General features: G+C 47.8%; 1 protein-coding gene across 2 annotated transcripts in view; it reads right to left on the minus strand.

The window, feature by feature from the left end:
- Positions 1-6,014: 6,014 nt before the first annotated feature.
- Itgb5 (integrin subunit beta 5) overlaps positions 6,015-19,762 on the minus strand; it is a 135,124-nt gene continuing 121,376 nt past the window's right edge. Inside the window, exons 11-15 of one of the 2 annotated variants that reach the window (XM_074073340.1) lie at positions 15,678-15,900; positions 11,438-11,538; positions 9,159-9,278; positions 7,647-7,813; positions 6,015-6,735 (exon numbers count right to left, since the gene is read on the minus strand). In XM_074073340.1, the coding sequence (XP_073929441.1) occupies positions 6,640-6,735; positions 7,647-7,813; positions 9,159-9,278; positions 11,438-11,538; positions 15,678-15,900 (707 nt within the window). In that variant the 3' untranslated portion in view covers positions 6,015-6,639. Of the gene's footprint in view, positions 6,736-7,646; positions 7,814-7,870; positions 8,185-9,158; positions 9,279-11,437; positions 11,539-15,677; positions 15,901-19,762 lie in introns of those variants that run through there. The other variant, XM_074073339.1, reaches the window with a different exon arrangement.

Genomic DNA, 19,762 nt, shown 5'->3' on the forward strand with positions numbered 1-19,762 from the left:
AACCCAGTCCATTGGGACTAGACAAGCACCCTACCACTGAGCTAAGATGAAAAAATTTAAAAGGGGATAATAATAATGAGAACTGCATTCGTGAGCTGGAAGAACAAGTGGAAGAAATATACTAAAATTTGACAAAAGTACAAAGAAATAGAAGTAATAAGGGAGAAGATAGGCTTAGAGACCAGAGCCATTACTATTAGGAGAAAAAGGCTCTGAACCATACACCAAATTTTTCCTCAATTAAAAATACAATGTAAGCCAGGCATGATGGTGCACACCAGTAATCCAAGACCCTGTCTCAAAAAAAAAAAAAAACCATGAAAAAGATCAGGACTGAGATTTCTTATACTCATGGGATGCTATATCTCTTCCGTTCTCTTTCTTTCCTTTCCCTCGCTCCCCTTCCTTCCTTCCCTTCGTTTCCTTTGTTCCAGATCTCAGGGCCTCTAACATTTTTAATCTGCCCTTGTATGAATTGACTTTTTTTTTTTGGTTCAAGTAATCCTTTGTTTTTCCCTACAATTTTCCAAGTTTATACGTGTTCGTTGTGCTTCAGGAAAAGGTCACAAGAGAAATACAAAGAGAAACAAAATAATTCGAATATGCTTCAAAATTTAAAGTTCAAGGTTTTGTTGTGTGTGTTTAGAAGAATGTTTGCCTAACCCTCTGCTACCCACAGAGGAGGGAGAATCTTCCTCTGAGCTGCAGAGGGGCAAGGGGCAGAGTGAGTCTGACTCAGGCCCGTCTGTGAGCTCTGCACCCAGGGAGAAGAGTGGGAGGGAGATAGACATCACGTAAGTGTGAGAACACCAGCAGAAGTCTGTGCCTGCTTTTCCTAGTAAGCACCCAGGACAACAGTGATGGTCCAGAGATTTCCCCCACCCAGCCTGGAGCATCACAGTGGGCTCAGAGGCTCTTTGAGTCTGAGGCAGCCTGAGCTTCCTGCATCTCCAGGTGACATAACAGAAGCCAAGTCTCTCTGTATCCCTAACTGCCTATGGGAGTTAGCTGAGAAATAGATCTGAGGCCTCTTGACCATCAGGCAAGGCTTCAGTGGACAGTAGGATGGACCCTCAGAAAAACATCAGTAGTTCCCCTTTATACATGGCTTTGCTTTCCTTAATTCAGTTACCTGCAGTCAACTGAGATCTGAAAATATTAAATAATTGATAGATTTTAATTGCAGGCTATTCTGAGTACCATGATGTTGTACCCAAGACATGAATTGTTCTTTTGTCCAGTATATCCACCTGTATACACTACCCTTCTGTTAGTCACTTAGTAGCCACCTCAGTTAGATCAATTGTTGCAGTATCACAATGCTTGTGTTCAAGTAATCTTACGCAGTAACCTGTATCACAATGCCTGTTACTCACCTCACTCTATGTCATGTATCATTTCATGCGGAATATTTTGAGAAAGTACATTCATATAACTTATTACAAGATTATTGTAATTGTTTTATTTTATTGTTAGTTATTGTTAATCTCTTACTGTGCCGAACTTGTAAGTTAAACCTGACTGTAGGTATGTATGTATAGAAAAAAATAGTATACGTAGGGTTTGCTTATTCACTTTCAGGCACTCACTTGGGGGTTAGGGGACACACTGAAATTAGTCTTTCTTTCCCTCCCATCTTGCTGTCTCTGTGACTTCCCCAAACCCCTATGGTCTCTTTTTGGGCTCCTCCTCCCTTCTATTGTCTCCCCCTCCCCTTCTTTTAAACTCCAGTTCCATTCAATAAGGGGTGCCTCCCAACTTAAATCAAGCCTGCAGCAATCCTTGCTTGAGCTGCAAAACGACCATAAGGAAAGGTATCTCCCTGACTTTCCTGGGCCTTTGCCAGCTTGTCCACACCTATGTGTAGATACACGAAATGCACCCCCAAACCCTCTAGCTGGTAGTGTTTTGATAGTGTATGCTGTTTTAGAAATTGTCTCATGATCATGGTCAAGGCAGGAATGCTAACCAGGACATGTCAGCTCATACTGTGGGGCTAGCTGACTTGGGGCAAAAAGAAGCCACAGACCAGTGCCTAGGGCAACCTGCATGTCTCCTCCATGGAATAGTCTGAAGTACTGAATTTCCATTCTGACAAACATGGAATTTCTGTCAGTTGTCTTCTTCCTTCATTTGCTAAAATAGAAGTTTCTTGAGCTGTACCTGGGTTTTTGGTTAATGTGTGTGTACCAGAGACTGCTCTTGACTGTGGTGGGAGAGGGAGACATTTTATCATTTATTTGCACACAGAGGGGCTTCTCTGTATCTCAGGGGAGACCTATGTCCCGAGGCAGAAACCCAGCTGACTCCCTCATCATCCTGCAGTGCAAAGGAAATGAGAAAAGGGACCTCTGGGCCTGGGTCTCACTTGCCAGCCCTCAATCAAGGTGTCACTGCACTCCTTGTGCTCCTTTGTAAGTGGGGAACTATCACCACTGAGCACTGTGTGGGGCAATCGTGAGGACAAATGAGGAGAGGAGGTAATCTTTTATCTCAGGGCCTGACATTCTATGCAGGTAGGATAAATGACGTTTAACTGGTCAGCCTTCAGGAGTGCTTTTGAAGTCAAACTTAAGATAGAGCTGCTATAGCGGAGTATGTCTGTAATCCTGGCACTACGGAGGCTGAGGCAAGAGGATCAAGAATTTGAGGACAGCCTGGGCTAGCAAGACCCTCAAAACAACAAAAAAAGGGTAACCCTGAGACACAGGCCTAGGGATTTTAGCATCCTCCCTATTCCACATTTATAAACTTTATTCTGTAGCATTCACACCAATGACACAAGGTCACCAGGGCTTATGACTCTTGATGATTGCTTCCTTGCAGTTTTTATCTTGCTGTCTTGTTTTGTTTTGTTTTTTGAGACAAGGTCTTGCCACATAGCTTGAGCTGGCCTTGAATTTGCGATTACAGGTGTACATCACCATTCCTGGCTTATCTCTATCTCGCCTTCTGCAACAAGAATGTGAGGCATCTTAAAGATGAAGTTATGCAGCTGGACATGACAGAGGATCAGGGAGAGGATGGGGGTCAAGGAGCAGTCAGGATTCAGTGGAGAAGACAAAGAACCCAAGGTTTTCTCTGTCTTCCCCATCATATGAACAATCTCTGGAACATTAAACACATCAAGTTCCCAGCTTCCTAACAACCCAAGACACCAACTGGCCAGATTGTACAGGTGACAAAGTACAGCATCAGTCAGAGAGAGAGATGGACTTCCTGGCATTACACTCCACAAGATATGAAGACTTTGTCACTATAACATGTCATTCAGCCCATCTGGGAGGTGGCTCTGTCAGAGCAGATGGCCAGGTAGTGACTTCCATCCCTGCTCCCCATAGCCCCTTCCCCAACGGTGAGTGCAAGAGGCACTTGGGGCTGTGAAGGCTGGTCCTCAGGCCTTTCCTGACTTGGCCCATGAGGCTGTCTCCTGTTCTCTGCAGCTCCACACCCTCACTTGAGGGCCTGAAGGACTGTGAACCAGGTCCTGGCTAAGAATTGGGGCCCCTAAGAAGGGAGAGCAGGTGAGAGACCTCAGGAGCTGCCCAGCTCTTCACAGCCAAGACAGCACCTCAGTCCTGGTGTGTTAAGGACACACCCCTCCAGGCCCCACCTCAAAGTTTCCACCACCTCCCAACAGCACCAAGCTGGAGGCCCTTGAGAGACACTTAAGATCCAAGCAAGAGCAGTTACCTCTGAGGGATGTGATTCTAAGACTTTATGATTTTCCTTACTTTACTTCTTTTCCATCTAGAATTTTGTAATTAGAAAAGTCATTCAAATCAAAATCTGAAGTATCATTTGGAAATCTGGCATGCCGGTGAATGCCTGTAATCCTAGCACTCAGGAGGCTAAGACAAGATGATTGTGAATTCAAAGCCAGCCTGGGCTACATAGCAAGGACTTGTTTCAAAAACAAAACAAAAATACAATTCCATAAATTGATTACACAGGTTAATAGTTCTTTCTCTCCAACAAGTAAATGCATACTTTTTAATCTTTCCAGACACACACCAGAGATCTTTTCTTTCTATGCAAGATCACCAGGTGCTCCTTGCAGGGTCACAATGCACAACGGCAGGTCCCTCTGCATGAACTCTCCCTTCCATCCGGGTGTCTCTGCAGCCCAGGACAATAGGAAGGGCAGTCTGCCCACCCTGGGCTGGAGAGAGCTTTGCAAAAGAAAGAACATTTCCAAAGCTCCACTTTGATGGAAATACTTTAAAATTATAAAATGACAGGCCAGGAGCAGAGATGTAAAATGAGGCATTTGGGATAGTCTTTGCTGTCACTTTCTGCTGGGAATCATAGGGTATTATTATTATTGGGTTAGACTCTCCAGCATCAGGTCTCCTTTTGCCAGTGCTTGTGCCAAGAGCTTCCAGCAGGGGGCAGCAGGGCATTGCAGGAGACTGGTTCCTCCACACACACCTTCCTCCCTCTGGTGTCCTGGTTGAAAACACCAACTTCTGTACCGAGTGGAAACTACAGCCAGTCATCCTGGTGTCTGACGCTCAAGAGTACTGTGCACTCCCAGTTGCCTTTAGATGATGGGACTCTGAAAAAGTTAATGCATGGTCTCTAGGAAACCCACAAATTTCTTCCAAGATTATTTGTTTTTCTCAATTTAGAAAGCCTCAAACCACCATTTTATTACCTGTTGTATATTTTTACTTAACTCGGCTGCATCCCCAAAAGGACTTACGGCAGCTTCCCCAAGTTACACAAGAGGAAAGAGACTCAGAATATGTTCTTTTCCCCCAGGTATTCGGCTCAATTTACTGACAGGTATTTGTTTTAGTGTTGGCAAAATGAAGGAAGAGGAATTTGTAAGAGGTCCCAGGCTGAGAACAGATCAATCTGGAATGAAGGGTCATAGGCTTGAAGTGATGCCAGTAACAAATGATTAGTGTAAGAGATTTTACAAGGAAGAGCAGGGATTGGAAGCTAGCACTCTGGGCAGGTGGGAGCCAGGGGCTTAATACCAGCCTGTTCTTAGTTAGCAAGGCACTTCCATAAATAAGGGCCTGACAACCTTGAGCTCTCCTCCATCTCTCACATGGGAGCTCAAGGGCCTGGGTGGGATACAGGAGTTTGGTGGGAGAACACTATTTTTTTTTTTCATTTTTCTTTTATTATTCATATGTGCATACAAGGCTTGGGTCATTTCTCCCCCCTGCCCCCACCCCCTCCCTTACCACCCACTCCACCCCCTCCCGCTCCCCCCCCCTCAATACCCAGCAGAAACTATTTTGCCCTTATCTCTAATTTTGTTGTAGAGAGAGTATAAGCAATAATAGGAAGGAACAAGGGGTTTTGCTGGTTGAGATAAGGATAGCTATACAGGGCATTGACTCACATTGATTTCCTGTGCGTGGGTGTTACCTTCTAGGTTAATTCTTTTTGATCTAACCTTTTCTCTAGTACCTGGTCCCCTTTTCCTATTGGCCTCAGTTGCTTTTAAGGTATCTGCTTTAGTTTCTCTGCGTTAAGGGCAACAAATGCTAGCTAGTTTTTTAGGTGTCTTACCTATCCTCACCCCTCCCTTGTGTGCTCTCGCTTTTATCATGTGCTCATAGTCCAATCCCCTTGTTGTGGTTTGCCCTTGATCTAATGTCCACATATGAGGGAGAACATACGATTTTTGGTCTTTTGGGCCAGGCTAACCAGGAGAACACTATTGAGGCTAACATGTAAGAAGTGACTTTCCCTCATCTGCACAGTCTATTTCTGGTCTTGGCACCTCAGAAGTGGGGTGAGAGGACAACTGGTTGTTTGCAGTGTTTCTACCTACACTCCATCTAAGCGAAGCTGGCCAGTGCTATCTCAGGCCACTCTGACTGGAGCGTCTCAGAGAGCACTGTTAGATTAGATTGAATCCTGGTCTGATGTATTGCACAGGGACCTGTCCCATCCTTGAGGAGGCACGTGACCATATCCATCCCCACTGGGGATCACTCAAGACCACTCAGAAAGGAACACACATCTGAGAGAATGAGGCCAACACAAATGAATTTGGTTTCAATCTTTACTTTCAATTCCACACAATCTCTTTCCTTTTCATTACAAAAGTACTGAATGAACATGGACAGGACAGAAAAAAAACCTGACATTTGCAAAGTGTGACCCTTCAACAGGCACCTCAACAGTCCCATCACCAACACCCACATGCAAGGCACAGACACCAGGCGGACAATTCTCAGTAATCAGAGCTACACCATAAATGCAGGACCTTTTTATTTTATATAAAAATGATCAACGTGAAAAAGCCAGGCTGCACGTGGGTTTTACACACTCTGACCCTTCTCAATAGCCTTCTGTCTGGTCAGGCCAGAAGGAGGAGGCAGCCCTGCTCTCAGCAGTTCAGAACCAACAAGCTGGAGGTGGTAGGGAGAGCCAAGCGCACCAAGGTCCCCTTGCTTTTCCCAGGCTTGGAGAGAGGCAGCCTCACGTGGCTCTGGCCCCCGCAGCCAGGTGGCATGGCTAGGTACTCCGGTCTGGGCAGCAGGCTCCTCATCCAAGTTCACCAGGAGGGCTTCTCAGTACTTGCCTATCTAGGGAGCCATAATCAATAGAGCTGTCCAAGGCATTTCATGACTTTGTTCTTAGCCCCCTCCAGTGCTACTGAAGCAGAAGCCATCAGTCCACTGTGCCATTGTAGGATTTGTTGAACTTGTTAAAGGTGAAATCCACGGTGTGTGTGGAGATGGGCTTTCTGTAGAGGGGGTTGGAAGCCTGAGGGCACAGAGGTGAGAGGACATGTGTTAGTTCTGGTGCCCAAGCCAACAGGCTCAGGTCTAATGCCCATCCCCAGTCAGCCACTGGGAAGGTGGCAAGCAGAGCCACTGTCTGGGCCAGGACTAGTTCTGCCTCTGACTTGCTCTGTGTCCCTGGGAGATTCCTTGCTCTGAGTTTTTATTCATTTCTGAAATGAGGGTTGGTTCAGAAGGTCTCTGAAGTCCCTTGCAACTTTAATGGACACTGACTGGGATTCCATAGGTGCTTACTCTGTACTCAGGCCTTCATGAACCTACAGTCTGCCTGAGGAGACAAGGCTTGCTCCCATGAATACTGTAACAGACTGTGAGAACTTGAGCTGCTGGCCTGTTTTCTCCGAGCTTGTCCAGACAGACTCTTCCCACTGATCCTGTGTGTGGCACCTCTGCCCCATGGCAATTCCAATCTGGGCCTGGTGCAGGGATCCATGTGCTCTGGGGCTGTACAATTCTTGCTGTCCAACACTGAGCACAGCCTTGCAGGTGTTCATTATTTTTATTTTTATTTTTTGTAATTCTGGGGATTAAACCTAGGGCCTCAGGCTTGCTGAGCTATATTCACTGCCCCCCCCCTTTTTGAGACAAGTCTCACTTATTACAGGATTATAAGTGTACACCACCACACCCAGCTCCCCATTCCATTTTTAAAATTTTATTTTGACATAGGGTCTTGCTAAGTTGCCCAGGCTGGCCTCGAATTTGTGATTCTCCTGTCTCAGCCTCCCAAGTAGCTGAGATTATAGGTGTGCATCACCATCCCCAGATGATTTAATGCCCAAAATATCATCAGTCTTCATCACTAACACACCATTGAACTCAACCATGCCTCTGGGCTAAAGTCTCTTCTCTGCCCATGGCCCTCTGACTCACCATTTCGTAGCGGGCCCTAGAGCGTTCACTCTGGAACTTTGCAAATTCTCTGCGGTCATGGATGGTGACAAGCAGCTTCCAGATGGCCAGGAGTGCAATTCCAATCAGCAGGATGCTGCCAACCACAGCCAGCAGGATGGTCATGGCATTGGGGGCGGCTCCACACTCTGGAGGGGACCGAGAGGCATGGTGGGCAAAGCCACGAGCATCCTGCACATCCCCCCACCCACTGCCCTGCCTCAAGCACATCTAAGATGAAAGGTCACCTCTCCCAGACACCTTCCCCTCTGTTTTTCTCTTAGATCCCCACATTGTCTTTGTGAGACTGGAGGGGCAGGTAGGTGTAGACTTCCCCAATGTGCAGGCAGTAGAAGAGGAATGGTGACTGCTCTAAGGTCACGTAGCCAAAGGATAGCAAAGTCTAGATGAGAGCCCTGGTGAATGGCTGTGCTTCCCCTGAAGGATGTCTCCTTGCCCCAGCCTGGCTGGCTCCAGTGCAGGATGCTGGACCATGGCTCAGCTTTCATGTTGATGGCTTCTGGGACAGATGGGGAAGATAGGAGTTAGCATGAACCACTTGTGAAAGGGCTGGGCTGGAGACCAGCCAACATTTCTCTGCCCTTAATGTGGAGTCCCTTGGAACAAATGTGCTCATTTTCAGAGAAAAGCGCAAAGACAGCCTTACAGACAAAGCCATACTGCTCCAGGCAAGCGTTGGGGCCCCCGCACAAACGGCACAGTTCCCTTTGGAATCAGAGGCTGCAATGCTGTAAATTGGAGATAGCAAATCTTTTTCTGCTCTCTCCCTGCCTCCAAAAAGATCTGATCTAGACATTTCAATTACTCCAAGGCAAAGGCTGTTAGTCCCTGGGTGAGAACACAGGCAGAATTGTCAGAGTTCAGAGGAAAGTTTAGCTTCCTCAAAGGCTGGGGACATGGAGCACGGCAACAGGCAGTATGCTGCACCCAGCACTCCATCTGACTTCCTTGGAACCTGCCCTGGGAAGCAGCAGCAGCCAGCGAAGCTGTGTGTTCCTGGATGCTCCCAACTGAAGCAATGCCCCAGCTCTGCAGGTTCAGCCACCCTGTACTCTTCCTGCAGAGCACAGGGACTCCACCTTCCAAGCCCCTTCCAGGATCTTGCAAGCCAAGTTCTGTTTCCTCCAACACACACCCCGAGGCTTAGGCCCTGTCCTCCGACAGTTCCATTGCCCTAGCCAGGCCTTAGCCATTGCCTCATCAATGGGCCCCAGCCATATGACCATCTGTCTTCTAAGTCCGAGAGAGAGAGAGAGAGAGAGAGAGAGAGAGAGAGAGAGAGAGAGAGAGAGAGAGAGAGAGAGTGAGTGAGTGAGTATGTGTGTGTGTGTTGAGCAGGGGTGGCCTTAGAGCCTGATCTTCACAAGGAATTGAATTGTATCCTTCCTCTCTGGGATTTGAAAAGGATGGTGAGCAGAGAATGGTGAAAACCGGAACTAGGGCTGGGCTGTGCCCCTTGGGGCTCCCTCTCACCTGGCTCCCTGAGGACTGTCAGGTTGGACCTCCCATTGGGCAGCTCCGCATAGGTGAACATCATGACACAATCCTTGGCAGTTTTGTAGAAGCAAAGCACAGCCTCCTGGTCATCTTTGACTAGAAGAAAAGCAAGAAGAAATATTCTGAACGTCTCTGGACAACACCAGAGCTGCTGATGGTTGAGGCAGGAGCCGAGCACCTCAGAGAAGGGTGGGAGGCAGAGAGGCTTAAAGAGCTGGTGGAGTGGCTCAAGTGGTAAAAGCGCTGCCTAGCAAGGGAGAGGCCCTGAGTTTCGCCCCAGTACTGCCAAAACAAAAACAAAAACACAAACTTATAAAATGAGCTCAGGTTTCTCACATCAAGATTGCAGGCCCAGAGCTAAGACTATTGCTTTGGGGACACATGGACCACATCAGAGATCTTCAACCCTCTGAAGTGTTTGTTGGGGGCAACATGAAATAAAAGAAGCCTTTAATGGTTGGGGATAGGAATGAGTGGATAGAATTGGGTGGAAATTAAAGAAATAAAAGACCACCCTGACCCACCCCTATCCCCACCGACATCTAAGTGACAGTCCATACTTGAGAAATAGTTCAGTCCACTCAGGGCTGAGAGGAGGCTACAGAGGCAGCTCTTCCCTGAGATGTAAGAAGCTTGGGGTAAGAAGGACATGTGGGTGACAGGCTGGTGCACACTGAGATTAAGTGAGTTGGTGATGACCATCAGGACATTCTCTGACCCAGTTCTGCACATAGGCCCCTCTCCTGGATGCTAGCAAGCCCCTTCCTTAGCAGCCTCAGCCCTACCCTGCCCCCACACTGCCTTTGACCTGAGGGAACATTGTCACTGTCCCCTGTCCAGTCACTGTTTCACTCATCCCTGGAAGAGAGTTTTAAGACTGATGTAGAGGAGGGATGGGAACCAGAAGAAAAGGGTGAAGAGGGATGCAAACAAAAAGGAAGCCAGGTGGCAATGGCAGGTCAGTTTCCTTTTTAACCTGGTTGATCAAAGGAGTTTTAATCTGGAGGCAGATTAAAGTGAGGAAGATTAAGATGCAGTTAGCAAACATGAAGGCCTAGACTTTTTCTCTTAGCTCCATCATCAAGCTAGGTGAGTGGGTATTTTTTAAAGCCTAGAAGGAAGGAAAAGGGTAAATGATGAGTTAGGCATGTACTTTCTCTGCTGAGTCCCCTCAGAGGGCTGGATTGGGAAGCAGCTGTGCACAGACCAAAAGAATCAGTTTGTGGGACACAGGAAAGCAGCCTCTCCTCTTTCCTGACCACATGTGTCTCATTAGCGAGGAAACTGGCCCAGGTCTGCAGATAAAACTTGTTGTAAGCCAGGCCCTAGGTAGCAAGAGAGAACAGAGGCAGGAAGATGGCATGTGAGGGACTGTGGTGAGTCCTCACAGTCTCCCCAGGGAATCACACAGGGCTTGGCACATACTAGTGCTCATTGAGTACATGAGGGATAAATATAGAACTCAACCTACTCCAGACCCATGACGTAGTCAAGCAGTCAAAACCATGGAGGAGTGAACCGGAAGTCTATAAAAGAGGTGAGTGAGGTCCAAGACAGACAAGAGCCAAGGCCAGGAGGTGCAGAAGCTGGAGGTCAAGGCAGAGGCCATGCCTGCCAGCAAGGGCACCCTTGGATGCACATTCCCTTTCCATGTACAGATTTTTTCCCCCCACAACTTTAAAATGCAGAGTCAGTTTAGTAAATTCACAGTGTTGTACAACCACTCTCCTGTTTCCCTGCCCCCACCCCTCCCCCCCACCCCTCCCCCGCCTCAGCGACATCTTATAACAAAAGGATCACATAACTTATGTTCTTTTCTGTCTGACTTCTTTCACTTAGGGCAATGTTTTGGAGACTCATACATGTCACATGTGTCAGCACTTCACTCTTTTTAATAGTTCAATAACATTCCATGTATGCTATGCCAGTGTCTACTGTTTATCAGTTGACCGACACCTATTATGACCAAGGTGTAGACATTTTGGGCATATACCTGGAATGGATTTGCAGGACTGTGCAGTGACTCTATGTGTACCTTTTGGGGAAGTTGCCAAACTGATTTCCAGAGCACGTGCATCACTTTACACTCCTGCCAGCACTGTCTGAGGGACCCATCCCAGAGTCCCAGCCAGAGAGCCTAGGCTGTGCTTCCTAACTTGAGGCTAAATCCACACTGTTCCCTAGGGAGGAGGAGACCCTGAGGTATCTGCCACAGTCCACAGGGCTGGCTGCCAAAGGCAGCTCTGGATGCTCACCAATGGTGTCCACCCACGTGATCACCTCGTCCTTGCACAGGTGGTGACAGGTCTGGTTGTCAGGTTTCCCTGAGTGAAGCAGCAAGCACTCGACACATTCTCTTTGGAAAAGAGGAAATAAACATGGCTGTTATATGCCACAAAATATCCCATACACATAACTGAGCTCCCAATAGTGTAGGTAGGTCCCTGAAGGTTTAGGTGCTCCGTCTCCCTATGTCTAGCCTCAGGGACTTTCTGCTCTGCCTTCTTGCTGCTGTCATTGGGAAGCCCCAGGATTCTCAGAGGCTATGTGTGAATTTACAGGCACATCTGGTATACATGTCATAGGTCTTTCAAATTCTGACACCAGGAACCAAACCAAGTCCACCTACACTCTGCTACATCCAACATCTGGCTGAGGATCTGGCTCCAAGCAAGAGGTTTCTGGGGGATAAAAATTATCCCTGGTCCCTAGAGGGACCCTCACACTCCTGGGGCCAGTACTTGATACTCCTGTGCTGCCCCAATTCCACAATCCCCACACGAGTCCCTCCGGGAGGGACTTTACAGCCTCCCGAACAGTTTCTCCAGGGGGTTTTGTAATGGGGGAGGTGAACCCCAACGCCTGGGCCCAACCACACCCACAGAGCTGAGCCTCTGAGGAGGGGCCTCCTGGTGATTCTGGTGCACTAGGGCTGAGAACCACTGTCCTGGAGTATGTTGGACTCTAGCCCCCATCTCCCTCCCAGAGCTCACCTGCCAGGTTCTCCAAGGGCTCTGCTGGCCACTAACCTGGTAATTGGTCTACACAAGAGTTTGGTGAATTTTTTAACAGGGGCCTTCTCTAGAAAGCTGTCAGCCACCTCAGGCTGACAGCTTAAATCAGATAGCATGTGAAGAAGCTTAATTACAAGCTCAGTTAAGTAGTTATTGCACCTGACATTGTCAAACCCAGTTCCAGACATTCTCTCTCCATCAGAGGTCATATCAAGGAAAGCAAGACTCCTGGAGATGAGGGCGAAGCTAGGCTTCGGCTAAAAACCGTAAAGCTTGTTGTGGGGGTGAGGGGTTTTCTTGCCTCCTGGGGTGGACAAGGGGTGGTGCTGAGCACACACAGAATGGGGAGAAGTACACTCCAGGGAAGAGGGGGTCAGGCCAAACAGCCCAGCTGATGGGTGACTCTCAGGACTGTGATGCAGTGGTGCTTGGTGGTCACAAGGGCTTGAATCCTAGCATAGAACCCTAGGAAGCTGGGTTAGTGTTCCAGAATGTGGTGTGTTGGCAGGGTCACTGGGCTGTGCCCAGGCCCCAGAGTGCAGAATCTCGCAGAACCTCAGTAGCTGCCCTACTCCACAGGCCTGTGGGGACTAAAAGGACTGTGTGTCTGGAAAGCTGTCTGGCAAGATGTAGAGGGATGTGTACACACAATGTGTGATCTTCATTATCTGTTTTTTTAGTTCCTGGGGATCAAGAGGCCAGTTACTAAAATGTTGCTGGGACTGGAGCTGTGAAGTGGAATATCAGAACAGGAAGGAGCTTGGAGATCACTGAGTAGGAGACCTTTGCTTTTCAGAAGAGAAAAGTGAGGCCCCAAATAATGTATACACATGTAAGTAAATGTAAAAATGAGAAAATAAAATTAAAAGAAAGAAAGAACAATGAGGCCCAAGAGAAATCACTGGCAGAGTAGTCCTGTACCCAGGTGTCCTGCCTCCTAGACAAGCCTCTCCTCCACTTTCTGGCCATTAAAAAGGATTGGGTGAGTGAGTAGACATGAAGAGAAAGAGGACAAAACTTTCTTAAGAGGCTGCTGATATGCTTAGGAATTCAACTATCCCAGAATTGGCCACAAAATCCCGCTCTGCGTGGTGAACTTCATGGAAACATTCTGGAGTTAGAAATGAACTGGTAAGGAGGCTGTAGGTGTGGTTCAGGTAGTAAAGTGCCTGCCTAGCAAGCACAAAGCCCTGAGTTCAAACCCCAGCACACCAAAAAAAAAAAGTGAGTTGGTAAGGCTTACATTTCCTCTAACAGTCTGAACCTCAGAGGACAGGCAGCTAAGTGTGGCTCGGGGCCAGAGACTGATAGCTCTAGCACTAGTCATTCATGCTGACCCTGCTGGCCCCTCTGCTAGCCTCCTGGATAAACACACAGCAAAAGGACGGCAGCTTCCAGGCAGGCTGGAATCCACTGAGCTCCATCTGATGCCTGCTACATTATCCAGCTCCAGGCCACTTCCAGGAAATGCCAGTCTAACTTGTACGCTCCAAGTACTGGTCGAAACTTAGAATGCACTATAGTCATGAATTAAGTAAGTCCTTCCTTTTTAAAAAAAATAAAAAGCCAAGTCACTGAGAGAGACTTTGCTCAGAGCCTATTAACTGAAATCAGCTGGGACCAAGCATGCGCTCTCACCCAAAGTGAAGGGTATTTTTGGTTAGTTGTAGAAAATGGAAATTGGTTGCTCTGAGACCTCAGGAAAAAAAGGACGTAGGACATTAAAAACTTGGTGACTCTCAGCAAGGCAGCAAGTAAAAAGTGGCCTGATAATTCATTGTCAAAAGGACTTTTTTTGTTTTTTAAAAAAAGCTTCAACTACACTGTAATAGAGACAGAGGGTCAGTGTGGCCGGAAGACAGATAAGGACTAGTGATGCTCCTTATCTCTGTGCTGTCCTTGCTCCTTGAGTATTGGATAATGGATCATAAATGATCAGGTCTGTGTCTTCTAGGAAATAAATGCTGCGAACATTTAAAGCAGAGTTGTTTTCCCCTGTGGGCTCTTAACTGCCTGAAGCCAATCCTGCCTTGCCCTGGGGCTCCATGGGGAGACAGACCTAGGCTTCAGCTTCTTTTATAGCTGGGCCCCACTCCCCCTGAACCTCAAGTGCCCCGCAGATTCTGCTGGTGGGAGGTGGGGGTGGGGAGGGAAGCTCCTTTGGGCAGAGCTTGCTGACAATAGCTGTAATTCTGGCTCACATGGGCAAAGCTATTCAGCCTCTGGCTCTAGGGCCACGATCTCCTCCTCACAGGGCTGTTTCTATTTGGACCTCATTGTTTCTCCACTCTTAGCAGGTCCCAAGAGATCTGTCTTCTTTCCCCTTTTTTCTCCCCAATCTCCTCCAACTAAATAAAATAAAACCTGGTCTTGTCTATCGTGTCTCTCCATCAGCAGCCAGCTTCAATTATCCATGCCTGGATTATCTGTGGCACATGGCCAATTGAGGGTTCTGCCGCACAGAACATTCCTGAGCACGGACAGAAAAGCAGCCACTGCCAGCTTGGGGAGCATGAACTCATTTCATTATCAGCCTGGGCCAGACATTTGGAGGGGAAATCTGCTGAAAGAGAATCGCACACTGTGCTCCCCAGCCAAAGAGTAATGCAGCCCGTACTGTTACTGGGCTCTGTCATCTGTGCCTGGCTTCCCTCACACCCGCCGGGCTCCTCAGTGCCTGTGATGACACAGCTGTTTCTCCAGCAAGTTGTAAGAGCCAATGACACTCTTTAGTTCCAGGCCATACCATGACTTGACTCCTGCCACTCGCTTTCCCTTGTTTTTTTGTGGTGTGAAGAGCAAAGCTGGGGGTGGTCAGCACAGAGACTCCCAGATGGGCCAGTGACAATTATCTCTGCATTCAGGGGGAGTGCAGAGCTGGGCTCCATTATCAGCACAAATGGAGCAGAAAATCTGAATGCCACTGTGCTTGCTTCGGGCATGCCTTATCTAGGTCAGGTGCCTTTCTATCCCATTTGCTTTCTGACTACGTTTTGTTTAAAGCAGCAGTTCCTATACTGGTGTTCTATGAAACACTGTTAAGGAGATGTGAATGGGAGGGTCAAATTAATTTGGAAAATGATGCATGCCACATTCCCATTTGAAAACACACAACAGCACACTCAGGGCTCTGAGAAGACAGCATGTCTGGTACCAGCCACCCAGGACCTTGTGCATGCAAGGCCACTGAGCTGCAGCCCCAGCCCACCGGGTTAACTTCATTTAGTTCAATAATCCTATAATTTCTAAAGTTGCTTAGAATAGACTACTACTCGTCTTTTTGTGTTCTGTGTTTAGGTTTCTTACAACCCTCCCCGCTCACACTCAGAAGTTCGAAGCCAGCACTTTAATGACGTTAGCGTTTTGCTCTGAAGCAAGGTAGGGTAGGTGGGAGGTTGGCAGTGGGGAATGGAGCCTGGTGGGCCTTAGTGCTGCCTGGCTGGCAGACAGGCCTGGAGTGAGAGCAACAGGTAGCCCTTACCTCTTGGTGCTGCAAGCATCTGGGCAGGTTGGGCACTTCTCACAGGTCTCCCCAAAGGCTCCGGGCTCTGTACACTGACACTGCCCACAGATGCAATGCCCACGGTCACTGCAGATCTGCCCATCCTTGGCCCGACATGTGCTGATGTCTGTTGAGCAGTTACAGTTGTCCCCGATGTAACCTGGGTGGCACTTGCATTCTCCACAGTGACACTCACCATGGCCTAAAAGGACACATAGGGCACATCAGGGCCTAAATACATACACAAACACATACCTCCCAGGGCCCATCTTGCACCCACTTTGGGGATCCTACAAAGATTGAAACACTAACTTTGCCCTCAGAGCTTGCCAGGTCTTGGGCTATTGCTCTAAGTTGGTCTAGAACTTGATTAAGTCATGACACAAAAGCTTCCTGACTCAGTTGTATAAATAATGCTCTCCAAATATATTCACATCCTAATCTCTATCACCTGTGAATGTTCCAAGGAAGAACTGCAGAGATTTTGGTAAGGATTTTTAGATAAACAGGTGCCCCCTGGTCCAGGTGGGGCCTAAAAGCAGTTACAAGTGTCTTAGAAAAGGGAGAGAAGTGGGTGTGACTACAAACGGTGGCTGTGGGGCAAAAGAAGCAAGAGGCTCTGTGCTGGCCTTGAAGATGGAGGACAAGGCTGTGAGCCAAGGAACGCAAGGAATGCAGCCCTAGAAGCTGGAAAAATAAGGAGCGCATTTTCTCCAGAGTCTGCAGAAGGGAGCACAGCCTGCAGACACCTCGACTTCAGTCCAGGGAAAATGAATTCAAACTTCTGACCCCTGGGGCTAGATGAGAACAAATCCATGTTGCTCGAAGTCACTGACTGTGTGGTAATTTGTTACAGGCACAACCAAAAACTAGCACAGCTGTCCTCCCTCAGTCCTAGGGAAGTGCTGACTTCTGGCTCTGGGACTCCACCACCCCAGCAGCGGGAGTGGAGGGCTGCGGGTGGGTTGGGAGTAGCCACAGCCATGACTAGTGCTCTGTGTACTCACATCAGGCATTGCATGTTGTGCTTTAAATTTGTTGTCACAGTGACTGTAAGGTGAGCATTCTTATTCTTATCCTCATCTTTTGAGGGATGAAACAGACACAGCAAGATGAAGTGGTTTGTTGAATGTCATACAGCCAGCTGCAGTAGAATCAGACCCGAGGTCCATGGACTGAACTCCAGGCTCTGCTGCCTCCCAGAGCAGACCCCGACATCATGAGAACCTATTGGGGGTAGGCCAGGTCTCCCTGGAGAAGGGGCATAACCTTGAGGTTCTGCCAGTGTCCAGGGCAGGGGCATCACAGCTTGGAGGACTGTGTATGTAAAAGAGTGTTGTGCTTGTTGGAGTGTGAGTGTAATTGGATGGTGAAAAGCAAGATGCTGCCATCTTCCCAGGGACCAGAGACCTGACAATGGATTCTCAATTTGCAGAACTATCTAAGGTGGAGTGCAGTACTACAAATCCCTCTTTTTTTTTTTTTTTTTTCAAACAGTCTCACCATACAGCCCAGGCTAGCCTCAAACTTGTGATCTTCCTGCCTTAACTTCTTACCCCAGTGCTGGGATTATAGACATGTATCACCAGGCACAGCTAAATGTCTTAATTTTTTAAAAATCTATTTTGTATTATTTTTCCAACGTATCTTCCTAATGCCATTTTGCTTAGGATGGTATCATCAATAAAACCAAGAGTCTGCATTTACTGAGCACACACCCAAGGCCAGGCTGGGGAGTGGCTGGAGGTGGAAGGCCTTGCATTTTACCTCCATATCTGAATCAGTTATCCTGGCATTGGATCCCAGAACCTCCCTGTGACATCAAGTGACTGTGACCACAATAGAGGTTAGGACCTAACTCCAGAGAGCCTCTTCACTGGCCACCTGACTTCCTGACTCTGTGCTCTGTACTGCCCATGACCTGCAGGGGACAGGGAGACCATCTGGAGTGGCCATGCTTCCCAGACCTCCTGAGCAGGACAACCTCTCCACTTATCCAAGTGACTCTAAGTCACAGCACATTTCACAGGCAGTACTGAGGCACATGGCAAGGCCTCTGGGAGGGGATGAATGCCAGGAAGGTCAGGAAGAGAATGAAGAATGCAGCTTGTGCTGAGCAGGAGCTGACATGTGACACGGGTATCACCGGACAGTGCAACACCCTGCTGCCCAAGGTCTACATGATGGTGGAGTAGGGGAAGTAGGCTACACAAGGTCATGCACTTGTGCCTGGGATTGAGGATTGTACTCTTTCTGCCAGTGTGTGACCAACACCAGTTTGGGCAGTGGTAACCCCTCACAGGAAGTTTTCACAGATGAAATGGATCCAATCTACAAAACTCCTTCACTCTCCGGCCCCAGGAACCACACTGGTCAAGAACCTGTGTTAGGGCTTGGGGTGTGGCTCAAGTGGTAGAGCACCTGCCAAAAAGGATGAAGTCCTGAGTTCAAACCCCAATACCACAAAAAGAAAGAAAGAACATAAATTAAAATGGTTCACTTTTGGGACACCCCCCCAAATTATTATGAAAATTTCCCAAAAAAATCTTAAAGCAGCTATGGCAAAGATGTGCACATACCATGTCCTCCTCCTTTATACTCATGGCTGACACTATTGTCTACTAATAATCTTCCTTTCCAAGGAGGCTGGGCCGAGTTTCATAGTCCTTAACACAGTACCCCAAGTAGACTGTACCAACTGGTGGCAGCTAGCACACAGTTAACTATGTGCCATCTTGGTTTGAAGCCCCCAAGTCTCCTTTAGAAAGTGTCTGGTTACTTGTGTCCTATCCACATATTTCAGATCCTGTAGTCAGGACTCAGTCTGCACAATGAGATTGCCCACATCTTCTGCTCAACCCTGACCTCTCCTAATGCCTTAGTAGGAACACATATATCAAAACAACCAGGGTCATTTGATCCTGTTCTGAGGATCAAGAACCCATCAATCATCAATCATGGGGACTGACAAATGCCCAAAGCACCTAAGCAAGGACTCCTCATCAAAGCCAAGCTAACTGATAATGCATCCTGGGCAAAGTGAGTTGAATTTAATGATGCTCATTTAATATCATACAGACATGAAAGTATTTTCATCACACACCGACAAGAATACTGAAAGGCCTGCTAAAGTACTGTGTGTGCTGTGAACTGCTACATGTGCAAGTTATTAGTCCTACCTTTGTTAGAATGATTGAAAGCTAAATGGACAGGACGTTGTAAATGTGCCTATTTATACAAAATTTCAGCTCTACAGACTTCAACAGCTCTCCATCAGCAAAACAGTGCTTGTGTGGGCTGTGAACCAAGCTGCCTTGCCTCCTTTCCTACGACAGAATGCTGGCTATTCAGAGGGCGGTCTAGGCTGGAGAAGGGGAAAGAGTGGCCTGGAAGTCAAAGGAGTCAGTGAGAGGAAACTTAGCATTGGTACTTTGTGGAGGTCAAGGGCAGTGAGGAAACCTAACATCAGTTCTTTGTGGCGGTCAAGGGCAGTGGTTACAAGTTTTGCCATGGACTGGAGAGGAGTGCTGGTAGAGAATGAGGACAGAGTCCAGTCTGTCCTCATGAAGTGAGCCAGAGTCAACAGTAGGAGTAGGCATCACCCAGAGGCAATCTGGGACAGGAGGGGATGGGGACGAAGGAGAATGGGGATTTTGCAGGTGGGATATATTAAACCATTCTTCAGATGAAAGAGAAAGATTCAGAAGAAAGTTCAGGGAGAGATGGAGGGCTGAAGCGAATGGCAAGCTCTGAAAAGATTGGAGCAGAGGTTAGCAGGAGAGGAGATGAGTTGACGGCGAGGCTGTACCTCAGTGAGATGCTGGAGGACTATGTGCCCAGAGTAGAGGAACTTGGTGTAACATGGTGATCCGTTCATTGGAAGCTAAGTGGCTCAGGCTGGAGTCAAGTTCAAATCTTCCGCCCCCATTCAATATGTGACCTTGGGGAAGTCCCTAAACCTCTCTGATGGTCCATTTCCTTTCCTGCCAATGAAGATATAATCCTTTGTTTGTGGCAATGTCCTCAAAAATACTGGTGCTTTTGTAAGTAAAGTCCTAACATCA

This window comes from Castor canadensis, chromosome 5, assembly GCF_047511655.1.
Source record: "Castor canadensis chromosome 5, mCasCan1.hap1v2, whole genome shotgun sequence".
NCBI classification, from domain to species: Eukaryota; Metazoa; Chordata; class Mammalia; order Rodentia; family Castoridae; genus Castor; species Castor canadensis.